Source organism: Aythya marila, assembly GCF_965140915.1.
Source record: "Aythya marila genome assembly, chromosome: 2".
NCBI classification, from domain to species: domain Eukaryota; kingdom Metazoa; phylum Chordata; class Aves; order Anseriformes; family Anatidae; genus Aythya; species Aythya marila.
This window is the reverse complement of record NC_139043.1, coordinates 92,336,778-92,352,633: the sequence shown is the minus strand read 5'-3', so window position 1 is coordinate 92,352,633 and position 15,856 is coordinate 92,336,778. Positions and strand designations below refer to the sequence as shown.

The window sequence follows — 15,856 nt, the reverse complement described above, 5'->3', positions numbered from 1 at the left end:
AGTAATTTTGTTTGTAATTTTCAATTTTATTTTTCTTTTTTTTAGTTTTTGTAATCAGACTTTGGTAATTTTGCGTTTGAACGCTTTTACTTTTGTAGTTTTTTTATTTTTGCGATTTTATTTTTGTAATTTTAGGGGGGCAATTTTTTTATTTTGGTAATTTTGGTTTGGACTCTAATTTTGGTGGTGATTTTTATTTGGTGATTTTTATTTGGTGATTTTTATTTGGTGATTTTTATTTGGTGATTTTTATTTGGTGATTTTTATTTGGTGATTTTTATTTGGTGATTTTTATTTGGTGATTTTTATTTGGTGATTTTTATTTGGTGATTTTTATTTGGTGATTTTTATTTGGTGATTTTTATTTGGTGATTTTTATTTGGTGATTTTTATTTGGTGATTTTTATTTTTTTAATAGTTTTGCACTTCCCTTTCTCCCTCCTCCCCCCTCCCCGGGGGGGCGGGGCCACCCTCCCGCCCTCCACACAAGCCCCGCCCCCTCCCAGAGGCCCCGCCTCCTCTCCTCCCCCCCGTGAGGGCGGTGCCTCGCTCCTCCTGCCCCTTCCCCCCCTCCCGGGGTGCTGCGGGCCAAGATGGCGGCGGGCGGCGCGGGCGCGGGGCGGGCGGCGGTGCGGCAGGAGGAGCTGCGGCGGCTGATGCGGGAGAAGCAGCGGCAGAACGCGGACAAGAAGCGCATCGAGTCGCCCTTCGCCAGATATCCTCCGCCGCAAACCCGGGGCGGGCTTGGGGGCGAGCAACGGGGTGTCGTGGGCTGGGGGTTGGGGTCTCTCAGCGCCCGTCTCGCTTCCCTTAACGGCCGCCGCCACGTACAACAGCCTGGGGCACCTCAGCTGCGCGCTCTGCAACGCGCCCGTCAAGGGCGAGCTGCTGTGGCAGACGCACGTCCTGGGCCGGCAGCACCGCGAGGTGGGTCAGGAGCCCGGGGGGGGGGGGTTTCTGCCTCACAGCCCCCTCCTCACCTCGTTGCGAAGGGGCTGACGCAAACCTCGATCTCGGTTTCAGGCGTTTCTGCTCAGAAGGAGCCGTCAGGCACTGGGACGGGTTGCCCAGGGGGGTGGTGGAGGCACCGTCCCTGGGGGTGTGCAAGGAGAGGCTGGACGTGGTGCTTGGGGACAGGGTTTAGTGGGTGACACTGGTAGTGGGGTGATGGTTGGACCAGGCGGTCTTACAGGTCTCTTCCAACCTAAGCGATTCTATGATCTGTGACGCCTGTTTCAGTGGCATTATTATGGAAACATCTCAACTGATTTTAATAAGATATCCTAAAATTGCTGTGTTTTAACCTGCAGTCCAACAGCTCCTGACGGAAAAGCCTCTTAAAAACGTGTACTTCTTTACAGAGAGTTGCGGAGTTAAAAGGCACAAAGCAGACAGCGACCGGTCCAGCTGCTAGCACGTCGTCTAAGCCTGCCAAGAGAAAAACTGTTGACACAGAAAATGCAGAGTTAAAGAGAGCAAAAGGTAAATAGAGAATATACTTTCCAAGCACCTGACAAAATCTAGCTATTTTACATCTTGAATGTCTTTGGTTTTCTTTTGCTGTGCTGTGGAAGTGAGTTAACAAGGTTGTTGAGTTAACCTGTCAGCCTGTTGCTGCTGGAAAGGGAAAAAGTCTGGCTCGCTCTTTGTGAGTTCGCTGATCAGCAGAAAACTGCTCTTTTGGTAGTTTACCTTTTCTCTAACTTACCGGGTTAAAATACTCTTTGTTTTTCGTGGTTCATATACAAGGAGTGTTTTAAATTCACTTTGTTATAGTAAGTACTGTGAAGCAAGCTATTGCATTGGTATTAAGTGGGCATGAAAACCTAAGTAGATACCTACAAAATTAAGGTAACAATCTTGTGTGTGTTGGGTTTGTAACTCTGTAACACTCGTGGTACCTGATGGTAGTATGGGACATTTAATTGGCAGCTCTTCAGAAATAATGATAATAGTCCCTAACGTCCTGAAATTGCTGCAGTAGTTTGACCGTGAGAGATATTTCTTTTAAAAGCACGGGTTGTAAGACATGACTTTTGGCCATTATACAGGTACAGAAGAGAAGCCACATACATCTACATCTGGGTAAGTAGATCTTCTATGTATCTTTTTGCTTGTAACTCTACCAGCTGTTACATTCTTACCCTGTTCTTCCTCATCTCTCCTACCCAAGGGTAAAGGTTCGGAGAATCAGCAGATTCCTGCTTCTGTTCAGTTTCTAATGTGGGTGTGCGTTCCTGAATGTGGCAGCATCATGCTCTGTACAGATGACAAAATCGTGGTATTAATCCAGTCTGTGACAAAACAGGAATTCCTTTGCTGTCACTGTCTGACTTTTACTGCTTAATATGCGTTGTTATTGCACTGTCTACTGGAATGAAAATAACTATGTTGTGGCATGCACTCCAGTAGTTAATGGTGCCATACTGCAGAAGAGATGGTAGTCCGAAATGAGGACAAATGTTGTAGTATACATTTAAATGACGCTTAGCCACAGAAACTACTATCAAATGTCATCAGCGCTTTTTTATTAAGACTTTTTTGCACTTGAAATTCATGTAAATACATATCTTGCAGTTGAACTCTTGCAAAGATAGGAGTGTATTTGACTTCCAGGGATTGAGTTACACATCTTATTGCCACTTAAGATTTCTGATGGTGTTTGGATGTCTGCGTGGGGTTGGTAGGTTTCATGTAAGGCACGCAGATCTCCTGTAAATTTGTTCTTGTGATCAACTATTTTTTTGCATAGATATTAAGCGGTGTTATCTTGACACTAAAGACACCTTGTAAGAATTTTGTGTGTTAGCACATGTGTGTGGAATTGCCAGTTGAGAGGTTTCTTTATTATTAAACTGATCAGTATGATTATTTTAAAATATAACCTAGCAAGATGTTTGTCTCGGAGACCTGCAGCTATCCTAAACAAATCTGGGTTTTCTCACTGCTGAGCCTGCACAGGACTGCTAAGCTGCAGTAGGTACCCAAAGCGAGTAGTTGTATTAGGCAAGAAGGGTGTCAAGATTTAAGTGACATCTTACAGATGCAAGTTGCTTTGAATGTGAAAGTACAATTACCGTAGCTGCCATTCTTCCAAGCTCACTTTGTTGTAGGATGCTTTTATTGGTTTTTATTAGAATACTCAATATAAGAAACAAAACTGAACTGAAATGCGTTTTCAGCTTTATCCTCAGCATTCCTAGGGAACTTCAGAAGAAAGCAGCAATTACGTGTTGCCTTCAAACAGTGGTTTTATCAGTAGCTGAGCAGTTTAGCGTATTGTACAAGATCTGTGAGCGATACAGTCTTGTAGACTGAATAGACTGCAGATGCTGGAGTCAAACTGGTTTTTGAGATATTTGAAACAGTTGCATTGTGTACTCTTCACTAGGCTACCAGCAGATTTTTTTGATGAAACAGAGCAAAACAGTGCAAGCAAACAGCCTTCCAAGGGTCCCGGTCCCAGTTTATTGTCAGGAAATTATGATGATGATGATGATGACGACGATGATGAAGAGGAACAAGATCAATCGAACAAATCTTCCGTTACACACAAAACTGAAATTCCACCTCCAACTCCAGAAGCAATACCTAATTCTCTACCTACAGGTAATGATGAGTGAAGTGGTAAGTGATTCTGTAAGATGAAGCTGTGTTAGGGTAGAATAGCATAGTTCAGCTGGAAGGGACTTGCTTTTTTATACTGTGGAGCCCAGAAGTGCACGCAGTACTCCAGGTGAGACCACACCAATGCTAAATATAGCAGAAGAATCTCCTCTCCTGACTGCCTGACTGTGCTGTGTTTAATGGCACCCCGCTGGGCTGCCAGGGCACACTGCTGGCTCATGCTGAGCCTGCTGTCTGCCAGCACCCCAAATCTCTTTTCTGCTGAGCTGCCATCCAGCCCCTCTGCTCCCAGTGCATGCCTGTGGCTGGCAGTACTCTGTCCCAGGTGCAGCACCAGGCGTTTACCTTGTTGAACTTAATGTCGTTGATGATTGCTAGTGATGCCATTGATGATGGAAGGGTTTTTGCTTTCTTTTTCTAATTGTTGCTATTAGCTGGCTGTGGTGTATTGCTGGAAAGAGAGAAAGGAGAGAGATTCTTTGCTAGTTTGTTATTGTGCAGTGTTTTCTCACCATGTTTATCACTTTTATGTTGTAATTGTTTGAGGCTATCAAGTGGAGTAACGTCTGCCTTTTCTTCCCTTGATTCAGTAACGTATTAATTTAAATTCCTGTCTAGTCAGAATTTTATATAGAAGGTTCAGCAGTTATTCTTTTTGCTCACAGGTGTCTGTCCTTTCTTTCAGACTTCTTTGACAGCAAAACTACAGCTGCTCCTGTAGTTTCCCATTCAGGATCCATACAGAAAGCAGAGATACAAGAGAAGGTAGTAGAGAGGTAAGCAGTCAAATCAAAGATTGAAAAATTTGGGAAATGTAAATAGATGTTACCCTTCCAGGAAATACAGATTGTGATTGCTTAAAAATCCATCATATTGTTAACTTGTATTAGGAATAGTTTGCATATATGTCAGCATCAAGTGTTGTTTCACATCCTGGGGACAGGAGCAGTGCCATGAGGGGCCTGTTAGACAGCTCTATTTGCAAGTTTTTACATCTGGTACTTTTGAAGTACAGTGTCAACCACTGCTTTTAACTGTTTAAAAACAAACAAAAAAACAAAACATTTACTTGTTCTGTGGCAGTGGTTCAGCTCACCTAGGCACTTTTTGGACATTGGTTTAGGCTATCACAAGTAGAGCCTTCTGTTAAAATGTCTGGATGCTTAGCACATATAGTTTAGGAAGCCTGAGCTACAGCTCCTGTCCCGGCAGTGAGGTTTAAACCTCTGGGTTTGTTAAGGCCAAAGTGAAGAAACAAGTTTTGATGGTTGTAGGTTAAATTTGTGTCATAAAAATGCTTCCTGCATTTCTAGGTCCTTTTATAAAAATTAAGGATTTTACTGTTGACTGTTTTTTAACCACTGTAAAAAAGGCTCTAAAGCGGTACCTTGGAGTAATCATAATCAAACGTTCCAGGAAAGAAAACACTGCTGAGGCTTTGCCAGAAGGGTTCTTTGATGATCCTGAGGTGGACGCAAAAGTAAGTGGCCTGATCTTTTTATGCTGCTAGACTTATTTCTGTCAGTTGTAACAATTTTCTGAGTAGTGAGGATATTTTTCCAGGTAATTAGTTGTGCCAGAATATAAGAAAATGACTAAGCTATTTCATTCTGGATTAATTAGAAGGCATGAAAAGAGAGGTGAGGGTCAGGAAGAGCTTGTTATATCATCTCTCAGAACGTATTTTGGATTGCAGTTCCTTCATGGCTTATAAAGAAAAAGAAATATTATTTGTTGATTTAAAATGCTGGATTGAGATTTGGACAATTCACCTGTTACTCCTTGGAGTCACCCAAGAAAAAGCATTTCACCTCATTTTTACATCCAATTGTGCTTCTGAACTGAGGATAGTTTTCTAATTTCTGAGAGATCCTTTTGAAACGCATGAGTTATGCAATGTTATTATCCAGCCTGATAGAATGAAAACAGCTGGATTATGGCATGCGTTGTAAACTCTAGTACTGGCCACTACAACAGTGAACGTGGTCTTCAGCCCTCTCATCTTTTACTGCTATGGGTCTTTTCATGCTCAGAAAAAATACGTGGGCATTCTCCAAAAAAACTTGGAATTTGGTCAGATTCATTCATACTTAATAATCCTTCATTTAAACTTACTAATACTATTGCTTCCTAATAATTTTGTTGACTCAAAGCTTTATTTATTTTCCTTGAGTGCATTTTTCTATTGTCCACATTGTCTCAGGCTGTTGGTGTATTTAAATTGGGTTTTGATTTGGGGACCTTCCAAATAATGCTCCTTTATGTCCACGTAATCCCATCGTCACAATTGCAAGCCTAGGTGTCTTTTTGCTCTGGCAAGATTCTCTTGGCACCACAAATGCACACAAGTCTGTGGTGGCACATGTAAATACTTCTGAATAATGACATTTTGAGCGTTCAAATATGTATCTGAAAAAGATGTGGGTTTTTTATTTTATTTTTGCATGTGACTGTTGTGTTACATTTGTCAATATGTAGTTTTAGCATGACTTGGGAAGCATTCAGAGAGTGGAAATGTCTAGCTGGCAAAGGAGAACATGCTTTTATATTTGTGAGGACACTGGTTAGTGATCTTTGCCCTGGTCATTTTCTTTGATTGTAAAATTTATAAGTGGTTCAGTAAACTCTTTCTTGAGCTGCCCACAGATGCACTTCTTTTTAATCAGCTCTTTCTGAATTCAGCAAATGTGAAGAGGAAGGAAAATGTGGCTTCACAGTGGGATGACTACAGTGATTCTGTGTTGGAGCCATGCACAAAATAATTATTCTCAGAATTAACCGTGGTGTTTCTGGAGGGGAGGTTTTGGGCTTCAAAAGTGTTGGTTCTTTACATCAGGAATGTATGGAGCATATAAAATCTGTGTTAGACAAATATTTCAAGGAAAAATAATATCTTTAGTGTTTAAATTTATTGTAAGAAATACAAATAATTATGAATTACAAAAGACAACCACAATGCATAGTAACACAGTACATACACACATGATAAAAATAATCACAAAACAGAAGATGAAATGATGACTTTCAATACGTAGTTTGCTGGGAAGCTTCTAATGTATTCTATAAACTTAATTCACACTACTGGATTTTATATAATAATTCAGCAACAAAACATACCATTGTCTTTACTGGGATGATGACTGACACGTTACCAAAAGAGAGGAATGAATAAAAGAAAAACAAAGCTAATGCAAAAGGATGTCACGAATTAATCTGTACAAACTGCTTGGTTATCTTAGCTATGTGATTTCCACCCAGTCCAGAACCAGGCATAATCTGTCATCTAACGTCTATGTCACAGCTTCCAGTCTTGAGCTGTTTTGGTTACACGGGTAGATGATCTGATTTACTTGCTTAAGTTAAAAGCACAATCTGGTTTTGATTACTTTATTTATAGATCTTAAACCCATACTTACACCTACTTTTTCAGTCCTCTTGTTTTAGTAATTAATGCTGTCTACCACGGAAGAAATACCTTTGCAGATTGTTTGAAAAGTGGAATGCAGCTGTGCTATTTCTCCTGCTAGCCAACAAAATCAATTTAGACTTGAAATATAATCAGGCTACCACTAGTTAAGCCAGTGACTGCATATTTTATGTCATGCTAAAAACAAATACTTCACTCCTTTTTAGCTTGCGTCCTAGCTCTTATATACGACTGAACAGACAGCTCTCAGCGAAATTTAAAAGTTACTACTTGACATAGTGAAATCAGATTAATGGGGCTTAGTCACTCTTGTTAGTCCAGACATCTCACACCATCCATTCTTAGTCAATTATTCTTTAATACTGTAGTCAAACTTCTTGTTTAAAACCGGGAGTAGAGTCAGATATTTTTTGTCCAAAACACTTGCGCTGCTGTACTATCCTAGTTACTTCAATTTAGGTAATGCATATATTTTGACCAGGTTTTCTCAGAACATGGCAAAATTATGCTGTTTTATCCCACTTGTGTCCAGCTATTGGCTCACTAGGCGTTAATCATTAACGAGCCTGTGTTTTCACTTTCTTTAGGTGCGAAAAGTTGATGCTCCAAAGGATCAGATGGACAAAGAATGGGATGAATTTCAGAAGGCAATACGACAGGTCAACACAGTAAGTAATGGAATCTATTTTTATTGATTCTAAATACTATACACAAGAAGAACAACAGTTTCGTGCAGCTCTGTGAAATGACTGACATGCAGTTGTCAGCAGTTTGTCTGCAATGCAGTGTGTGGTTAAATGCACTTTATAAATGAGCAAATGGTTCTTTACATTTTCCACTCAAGGAAAATTAAGTTGCAAATACTTTTGATGAGGAGCCAGTCATCGGTATATATAGTTGGATTTGTTACATTGCATTTAAATAAGATAGCATAAACCCCAGATCAGTGTTGTGTATTCAAAGAGGACATGATTATGGGCTTTAGATGAGATATATTCGTATTTTAACCTTGAAGAGAAAAAAAAGGAAAAACACAAAACAAAATAGAAAACAAACCCAAACGAACAAAACACTATCACCCATTTGTCTCCTTGAAAAAGGATCTATAAAGTGTAAGTAACCTTGATTTTATGATTTGTTTAAATGTACTGGAAAGAAACCCCAAAACCTGGGAAAGGATGTAAGATTCTGTGTGTGTGAGATGTAAGTTGACCACGATTTTTCTGTACTTCCTTTTATTTTATTTAATTTTTTTTTTTACCATTTAGCATTGCATGGAAAGTCTTCTGAGAACAAGTTTTCATCTGTCCTTTGTTACCACCTAAAACTGTCTTTACAGATACGTGGTGTTCCCACTGTTTCCCTTGGGTATTTGCCAATTTTTTTTTAATTTTAATTGTAAATAAATTTGTCAACTGTCATATGTCAACTGCTAAGAAAAGTGGTGCAAAAGAAATTGTCATTGCTCATTTTAAAGCGCTCAGCACTATAAACAGAGGAAATATTCATACAAAAGCAGTAGTGGGTACATTTTGCTAGCATTAGCCATTCATATAATTCTTCAGCTTAGAAGGAATCTTCTCAGTTATGCGTGGACCATTGATTGCATAGCATCTCCCAGACATTCAGATTTGAGAAAGTATATGCTGAAAAAAATAACAGGTTAGAAATACTTTGGGATCCGGTGGGAATATTTAACCAATACTTTGAATAATTACACAATAGTTGTGTAATTAAGTCCCAAGTATTGGGATATAGCTCCAGTTTCAGCTTCAGACTTTGGATGCACATGGCTTTTATGCTCAGTTTCAAAGAGTAGTATATTAAAAAAAACATCAAAAGGTTAACCCCAAATCAGCCAGACTACTTTTTGCTTTTAGTTTTAAGAATAAACATTTTAATATATAGTTAAACCAGATCAGTCTCTTTCTGTATATGCCTCCAGAGTCTTTTGTGAAGAAGGTGTATATGTATAGCAGATTGACAGTTACGAGGCACTTGACTTGGGGTAGAGGGGAAGAAAGGAAGACACAGGCGCCAAAAAGGAACGACAGAGGAATTCAGGATGAAGGTGAATTCTCTTAGAGCTTTTCTTGTTTAGATTTCAGAAGCAATAGTGGCAGAAGAGGATGAGGAAGGACGACTAGATCGGGAGATTGGAGAAATTGATGAGCAGATGTAAGTAGATCAATTTTTCCTCAGACTTTCTGTTCTCCAGCTGTAATGGATCATTATTTGACTAGAATGGTAAAACATTTTTAATTTTCCGTGATACTACAGTTTGTTAATCAGCTAAATATTTGAAGGAGAAAGAAAGACTCCCTCAAATCTCAGACTGGTACCTGATAAAAACACGAATTTTGGTGCAAAGGTATGAAATTATTTGCAAAGAGAGATTGCACTACAATCATGGAAAATACAGCAAGCCAGGCAAGGGCAAAATAAAACAATAGAATGTAAATCCTTCATATAAATTCCCTCACTCCACCTGTCAAATGTCTTAATTTACATCTCTCTTTGAAATCTGATTGATGTAGAATTAATGTGAACCTATTTAGCTGTTTTTTTAAAGACAGGAGCATATATTCTGCAATACAAACAACTAAAATTTTCCATAATGAGATTTGTGTTTTGACCATACATTTGCTGTGTAAAGAAAAAAAGCGTTGTTCTGTGACTAGCTCTCCTTTTTCTAATAAAAGTTAACTTAAAGGTTTTGTTGAATGATATGCTTCATTACCAAAATGCTTATTGTTGAAATGGTAAGTGTAGCATTACTTTAAATTCTACGTAATCTAAAGTACAGCTCAGTGGAACAGACTGGTACCATCACAAGGCTGAATAAGGAACTCACAATTAGCTATGTCAGTGTTACAGACTGAAAATAAAAAGTTGAATCCTGATTTTAATGAGCCTTTCAGCAAAAAGAAGGTACAAAAAATAACAGCAACACTTCCGTCATCTGGACAGACTTCTGGACAGTCGGAATAATAACAACAGTGTTGGGTTCAAATTGAGTTTTGGTAGTAAAGGAATGTCTTTTAGCAACGTTGCTATAATAATGGAGAGGGTTTAAGCTAAGCCTGTCCTTGAGTTTTTACCACTGGCTTAAGTTGCTACAGCACATAGAGCCAAATTCAGAAACTGAGAGAGAGTTTCAGGTTTGCTAGCACAATTATTTTGATTGAGAGAAAAATTCCAAATTTTTAAACACTGTTTCTGTAGCTTTGGGTTTTGCATGCATTTAAGTTCAGACTGTTTCAAACTAAATTCAAATTCAGAATCAAATCAATTCCAGCGACAGTCATATTTTCCTTAGCCTGCAAATATTCAGATATGGCTGCCCTGCAAGTTATCCTATTGCAGATAGGCAAGGGGAAAGAGGATCCAAGCAATTATCTTTACTTTTTGATTCTTCCTAGCAAATAGAATTGGGAAAAGCAAAGATGAAGAAGTATCAGCCTGACTGAGATACATGTCTTCAACAAAATATCTTGTTAAAGTGGCTAGAATTATTGTTGTAAAACATTTTGTGGCTAGAACTTCTTAAGTAAATAGAAAACTGAAACTTGGGGATGTCATTTACTTTAAAAGTTCTAGTGTAGCACTCAGTAAGCAGACAAATGATCTGAACACGATCTGATGTTGACATTAGTTCAAAGATACCACAAATAAGGTATCAAAGTGATGGCTAATGATCACTTTTCTACAGTATGTGTGTACACCCTAGGTGGAGCAAAGACTGGCAGCTCAGTGTGGGGTAGAGCTTCTGTGTTTTTCTTAAATCAATTTGTGGGGGTATCGCAATTGTTCCATGTTTGGAACAATTCTCTAGCTCATTGCTAGAGAACTGACTGCACTCCTCTCCTCTGGTCTGTTTCTGTTTGATTAGTACAGAGAAGGTGCAATCACATTTTTAGTTGGTGGGAAGCTGCTGAGCTTTTTATATCCAAAGTTGGAAAAACGCAATGGGGCACTGTAGAAAATGCATTTAGTTTGAAAAGGCCACAAATACTAATAGGTGGTTTGCTTCTCAACAGTGAATGCTATCGCCGTGTTGAGCTTTTGCGTAACCGCCAGGATATGATGAAAGAGCAATTTAAAGAAGCCATGATATTAAGAGCAACACAAGAGAAAGAAGATGAGGCTATTGGTAGCGAAGATGAAGAAGAGTTGCAGGATTTGCTGTCTCAAGACTGGCGGGTGAAAGGGGCTTTGTTGTAGCGTTTTTGTAACATGGCTGATACTCTCTTTATCGTGATGTTACTTCCATTATTAGAAGTGAAATGGTTTCGTTAAATATTTATTTAAAGAGGATCATGAGAGGGTAAAGAGCCAAGTGTGTTTAAAAAACAAACCTTTGTAGGTCTACAATGGTGTATTACTTGCTGTAAAAATTGTATATTGCAAATGTTTTACAATTTTGAATGTACTTTTCTTATTAAAAATACTGATTTCCTACCAGAGGTATTTTAATGGGATTAATTAGTGAACTGAAGAGTTTCTAAGCTTTTGGTAACATTAATTATATCTAGTAATTTGGAGACTTGGGTTATTGTGTATAGAAGTAAAGGACTAGCAAAAGTGTTAGTTTACAGAGTTTTCCTACGTGGGATGGGTAGCAAAAAGAAAATCTTATGCCTTTATCTTAAAAAGTTTATCTTAAAAGTTTATCAGCTCTCTTTCCTCCACTCCCCCACTCCCCCAGCCCCCAATAAAACATGTAGTTTTTTCAGGAACTGTTAGAGTGTTTCTGTGTCTGGAAGTGCCAAACTCAGAAATGGTGAGCTACACCTTCTCCACAGTTTATATGATGAGCCATAGGCAGTTTTGAAGATTTTTCTTTATAGTATCAGTTGTTTTGCTTATTGTAATGTGGCCGTAATGTAGCCAGACATTTTTAAGCCAGAGGGATGAAAACACAATGGTTAAATAGTTCCATAACCGACTGAAACGGTAACAAAATGCCAGAGCGGAATGTACTGCTCTGGAAACTGATAACATAATATCATTTATTTAGCTCTAAATACCAGAATTTTTTCTAACATAGTAAAGGAGAGCATCTAAAATTGATTTCTGTTCTGATAAACACAGATGAAGTGAAAAACAAGAACCTAAGGACTTAACAAAACTGGGACATGGAAAAGAGAAGTACTTTGAGCTTTGGTAAGTGTCCCCCCCCCCTTTTTTTTTTCTTTTTTTCTTTTTTAAATGAGGCATGTTTTTGACTTTCAAAACCCTTAAAATTTGTTAGGCTACCTGAGGACTTTGGAAAAAATAGGGAAAATGTGTGATATAATTTTAGGGTTTAATTAGGGTGACAGCACTAGCACAGGTTGCTCAGAGAGGCTTTGGAGACGCTCAGAAGCTGACTGGACAATCTGTTCTAGGTGGCCCTGCCTGAGCAGGGGGTTGGACCAAATGGCTTCTCTAACTTTTTTTGTCAAAGTTGTGAAGGAACAGCTTAGCTTCATTTTTTTAAACATTCTAATTTTAAAACAAGTTAATGAGGTTTTAAAGGCAGAAAACAGCCTTGTTCTGATGAAATCTTTCTATATATTTGCCTCAAATAATTAAAGCTAGATGTTTGGTTTGCCTGTTTTGGAAGAAGCTCTTGATATGCCAGGAGCTTTTTCCTTATTGTGAGGCAATCTTTTTTTTTTTTTTTTTAACTGCTTCTGCTTTTCAACTCAGTGGAATTCAGAAGACTATTTTAATTCTCTGATCTCCAGAGCTTCTAGAAAACTGCCAAATTGGAATTAAGGGAGGAGACAGTTACAAGTACCACTCTCTGCTGGGAGCAGCTAATCACGGGCTGGTACTGGCACGTGTTGGTAGTTAACAAGTCTCTGCTAATGCAGACAATCAAATGGTAACCTGTGCATTAACTTCTCTCCCACCATGAAGCTGCTGCTGTCATGACTTGATGCTTTTTCCATAGCTACTTCTGTATTTGGTGCAGCAGAGCACAAGAGTGATTGTACAAAAACAAAAGACAGGAACAAACTAAGCTAAAACAATATTGTCACTCGGTGATGTGACTAATTGTTCCAGTAAAGCATAAAATTTCCTTCAGAAACACAAATACTGGGTACAAAGAACATTAATGTTAACTTCGGCCAGTCAGCTCAATTTGAGGTGAGACAAGTTTTCATTATTACAAGCCACTGTAAATTCTCTGCATTTTATCATCTCAGAAACACTGATTTAAAGTAGCTCTTAAGAGGAAAGGTCAGATTACTCAAATATTTGCAAAACCTACAAATACTTTCTTTTTTGCCTTATATTCAAGAACTCTTGCAATAGGAAATCAGACATTCAACCAGTAGGCATCACATTGTAGCTGTCATTAAAAAAACATAATGTGAGTATGCAATAGTTTAGAAATTCCTTTTCATTGGGTAACACCAGGTGAGTACGACACTTCTTTTGTTATTGTCTTGAGACGTGTGCTTGTCTGTAGTGACAGCACACTCCGCTGGTGCAGAAACATTACAATTTAATCAGCACTACTGTGTTTGTTCCTGGAACAAAGGAGTAAATGCGCTTCCATGGCAAGAAAAGCAACATGTACTTGTATCCCTACTAAGTGTCATTCAGGCCATATTTTCTTGTGTGAAGCAGTTTCTGCCTTCAGTTCAGCTTCTCTTCATCACTTGACTTAGAGCTATCCTGCCCTTTTCACTGGGAAAAGAAACACAAACGATTCCCTTGTGTAGACATCTAAACCAGATTCTTTCCTCGCAAAACTATAGCTGAGGCACTGATGTCTTGGGCAACTGATAGGTAGTAACAGCACTTCTGGGTATAAAAGATCTGTGTTCAAATTTCTTCTCTATGCTGTCCTTTGAACTTAGAGTTCCTGTGATCTAGGAGAGCAGCCTAACAATCGTCATCTGCCTCGTAGAAGTGCCACTGTAAAATGACTGAACTAGTGAGCATGCAGCTTTCTTGCCTGATCATCACAATGCTCACCTGAGAAGGGGAAGGTCTTGTTCCAAGTATGTAATTAGTGCTGAAATATATTCAGCTGAGATTGGGACTGTGGAATAAACTGAATTTGGATCTCTCCGATCCCATAGAAGCACTCTTTTTCCATGCTGTTGAGTATTTAAAAATGAAAATAACAAACAACAAAAACAGGGAGGCTTCTATTTCTGCCTGGTTCAATGCATGCTTTTTCACTGTCTCACGTGTCTCCACAGAAACTCCTCACCCATGCAGCCCAGGGAGGCCTGGGCTACATTTGTGGCAGCCTTGACCTGCTGCTAGCTTCCTGGGAGCCATGACTGCCAGATCTATGCACCTTGGGGCCCACAGATGCCTTCTGGCTATATCAGAACAGAAAGAGCTCTGGCTGTTAGCAATGGACTCGGTTATGTAACTGAATACATCTGACTTGTTTCCTTCTGGTTGACTATTGCAGCCAGCATTCTTACTTTCCTATATTTTTCCACAAGAGAAGCAGAAGAGAACTTGAATTTGAGATGTTTGCCAGAACTCTGGTAGTCTGGTAGATGATGTGAAAGCTGCAGAGCTTATTTTATCTTTCAGTTGGTAACTCGCAGTTGTGTGAATTGACCCTTTTGTATCAGCTGCATGCTTCCTTTTATCTACCTTCGGGTATGAATGGTTTAGTTTTCTATCCTGGATAACATTTCTAAGTTTTTATTTTTTTTCCTCCAGATGTACCTTCTCATGTTTTGCTTGCACATTTCATATTAAAGCTATTCAAGAACTTTCTCTTGCCATTTAGAAATCTTTTCCAACATTAAAATTTTATCACATTTCTAGATTTTATCACATTTCTGCCTGTGTTGTTTTTTGCAAAAGCTCTCAAAAGATTTCTTTTTTCTTCCTATGTCCACGCCTTCATTTTACCTCTGCTTATCCCATATACAGATGTACCTCAGAACTAGTGAGTTTAAATCTCAGTCTGCTCTAGCCAATTCTGCTAGGCGTGTGGGAATTATTTACGTGAAAGATACTAAACACGACAGAGCTGCTGCTGCCATAGCTTTACTGGGAGACAAAAACCCTGACCTACTTTGTGTTGAGATGCAATGTTTTTTTGTTTTTTTTTTTTTCTGTTTAGGAGATAAAAGGTAGGGATGTCCTTGCTGCAAAAGCAGCTTCAGCACTCTATTTTCAAGAGTAAGAACTAAAATATATTTCAAGAAGTAGTAACAAAAAACTTTATCGGGGTGAAGGTCAGTAGTACAGCCTAACGTTGAAAGCAACCCAGAGGTTGGAGTAGCTAATTCAGCACTGGGACGTGCTTCCTGGGTGCTGGGATGCAATGAGGCACTCCAGAGTTTTCCTCTGTAGGTTTTATTGTCAAGAGATGCTCTGTTGCTGCATCTGTGTGGAAAAAGCTGTTAACTTCTACACGTTTCCAGGTCTGTATGCACATCTTTCTCATATCCTATTTCCAGGCTCGGAGTCATGACCCAGTGCATCGCAGCTCCCTGCGCCCTAGTTTCCAATGAAAGCAAGAGCAATACACTGCACGAGCACCTGGCCAGGGCAGCGAGGGGAACTGGGACCCCAAGCCAAGCACCAAGAGATAAATGTAGGCCTTAGCAGAGTGGGGATGCAGGCTCTAGAACTAGACATGTCATTAAGGATGCTATTCACTTGCACTGCCAAAAACTCTAGTTTTGCAGGAGGAGAACAAGTAAACATGAAAGAATTGCCAGTGCCCTGAAAAGGAGAGGTGGGCAGAAGTGCTCTGTGCAGCAGCAGCTCGGAGCCAGCCCGTATTTCACTTAGGTGTGACGAGAGAACTTGGATCGGCAGCAC

At 39.3% G+C, this 15,856-nt stretch overlaps 2 protein-coding genes across 2 annotated transcripts in view; one reads left to right on the top strand and one right to left on the bottom strand.

The window, feature by feature from the left end:
* Positions 1-566: 566 nt before the first annotated feature.
* ZNF830 (zinc finger protein 830) lies at positions 567-11,518 on the top strand. Its single transcript, XM_082753324.1, has 10 exons — positions 567-742; positions 837-927; positions 1,362-1,482; positions 2,052-2,085; positions 3,392-3,609; positions 4,313-4,403; positions 5,044-5,107; positions 7,642-7,722; positions 9,156-9,232; positions 11,095-11,518. Exons 1-10 carry the CDS (start codon positions 594-596, stop codon positions 11,276-11,278), a joined length of 1,110 nt encoding a protein of 369 aa, XP_082609450.1. The 5' UTR covers positions 567-593; the 3' UTR covers positions 11,279-11,518.
* Positions 7,222-15,856, bottom strand: part of LOC309874774 (poly(rC)-binding protein 3-like) — a 424,882-nt gene continuing 416,247 nt past the window's right edge. The window contains exon 13 of the mRNA XM_082753315.1: positions 7,222-8,700. Within this exon, the coding sequence (XP_082609441.1) occupies positions 8,640-8,700 (61 nt within the window). The 3' untranslated portion in view covers positions 7,222-8,639. The remainder of the gene's footprint in view (positions 8,701-15,856) is intronic.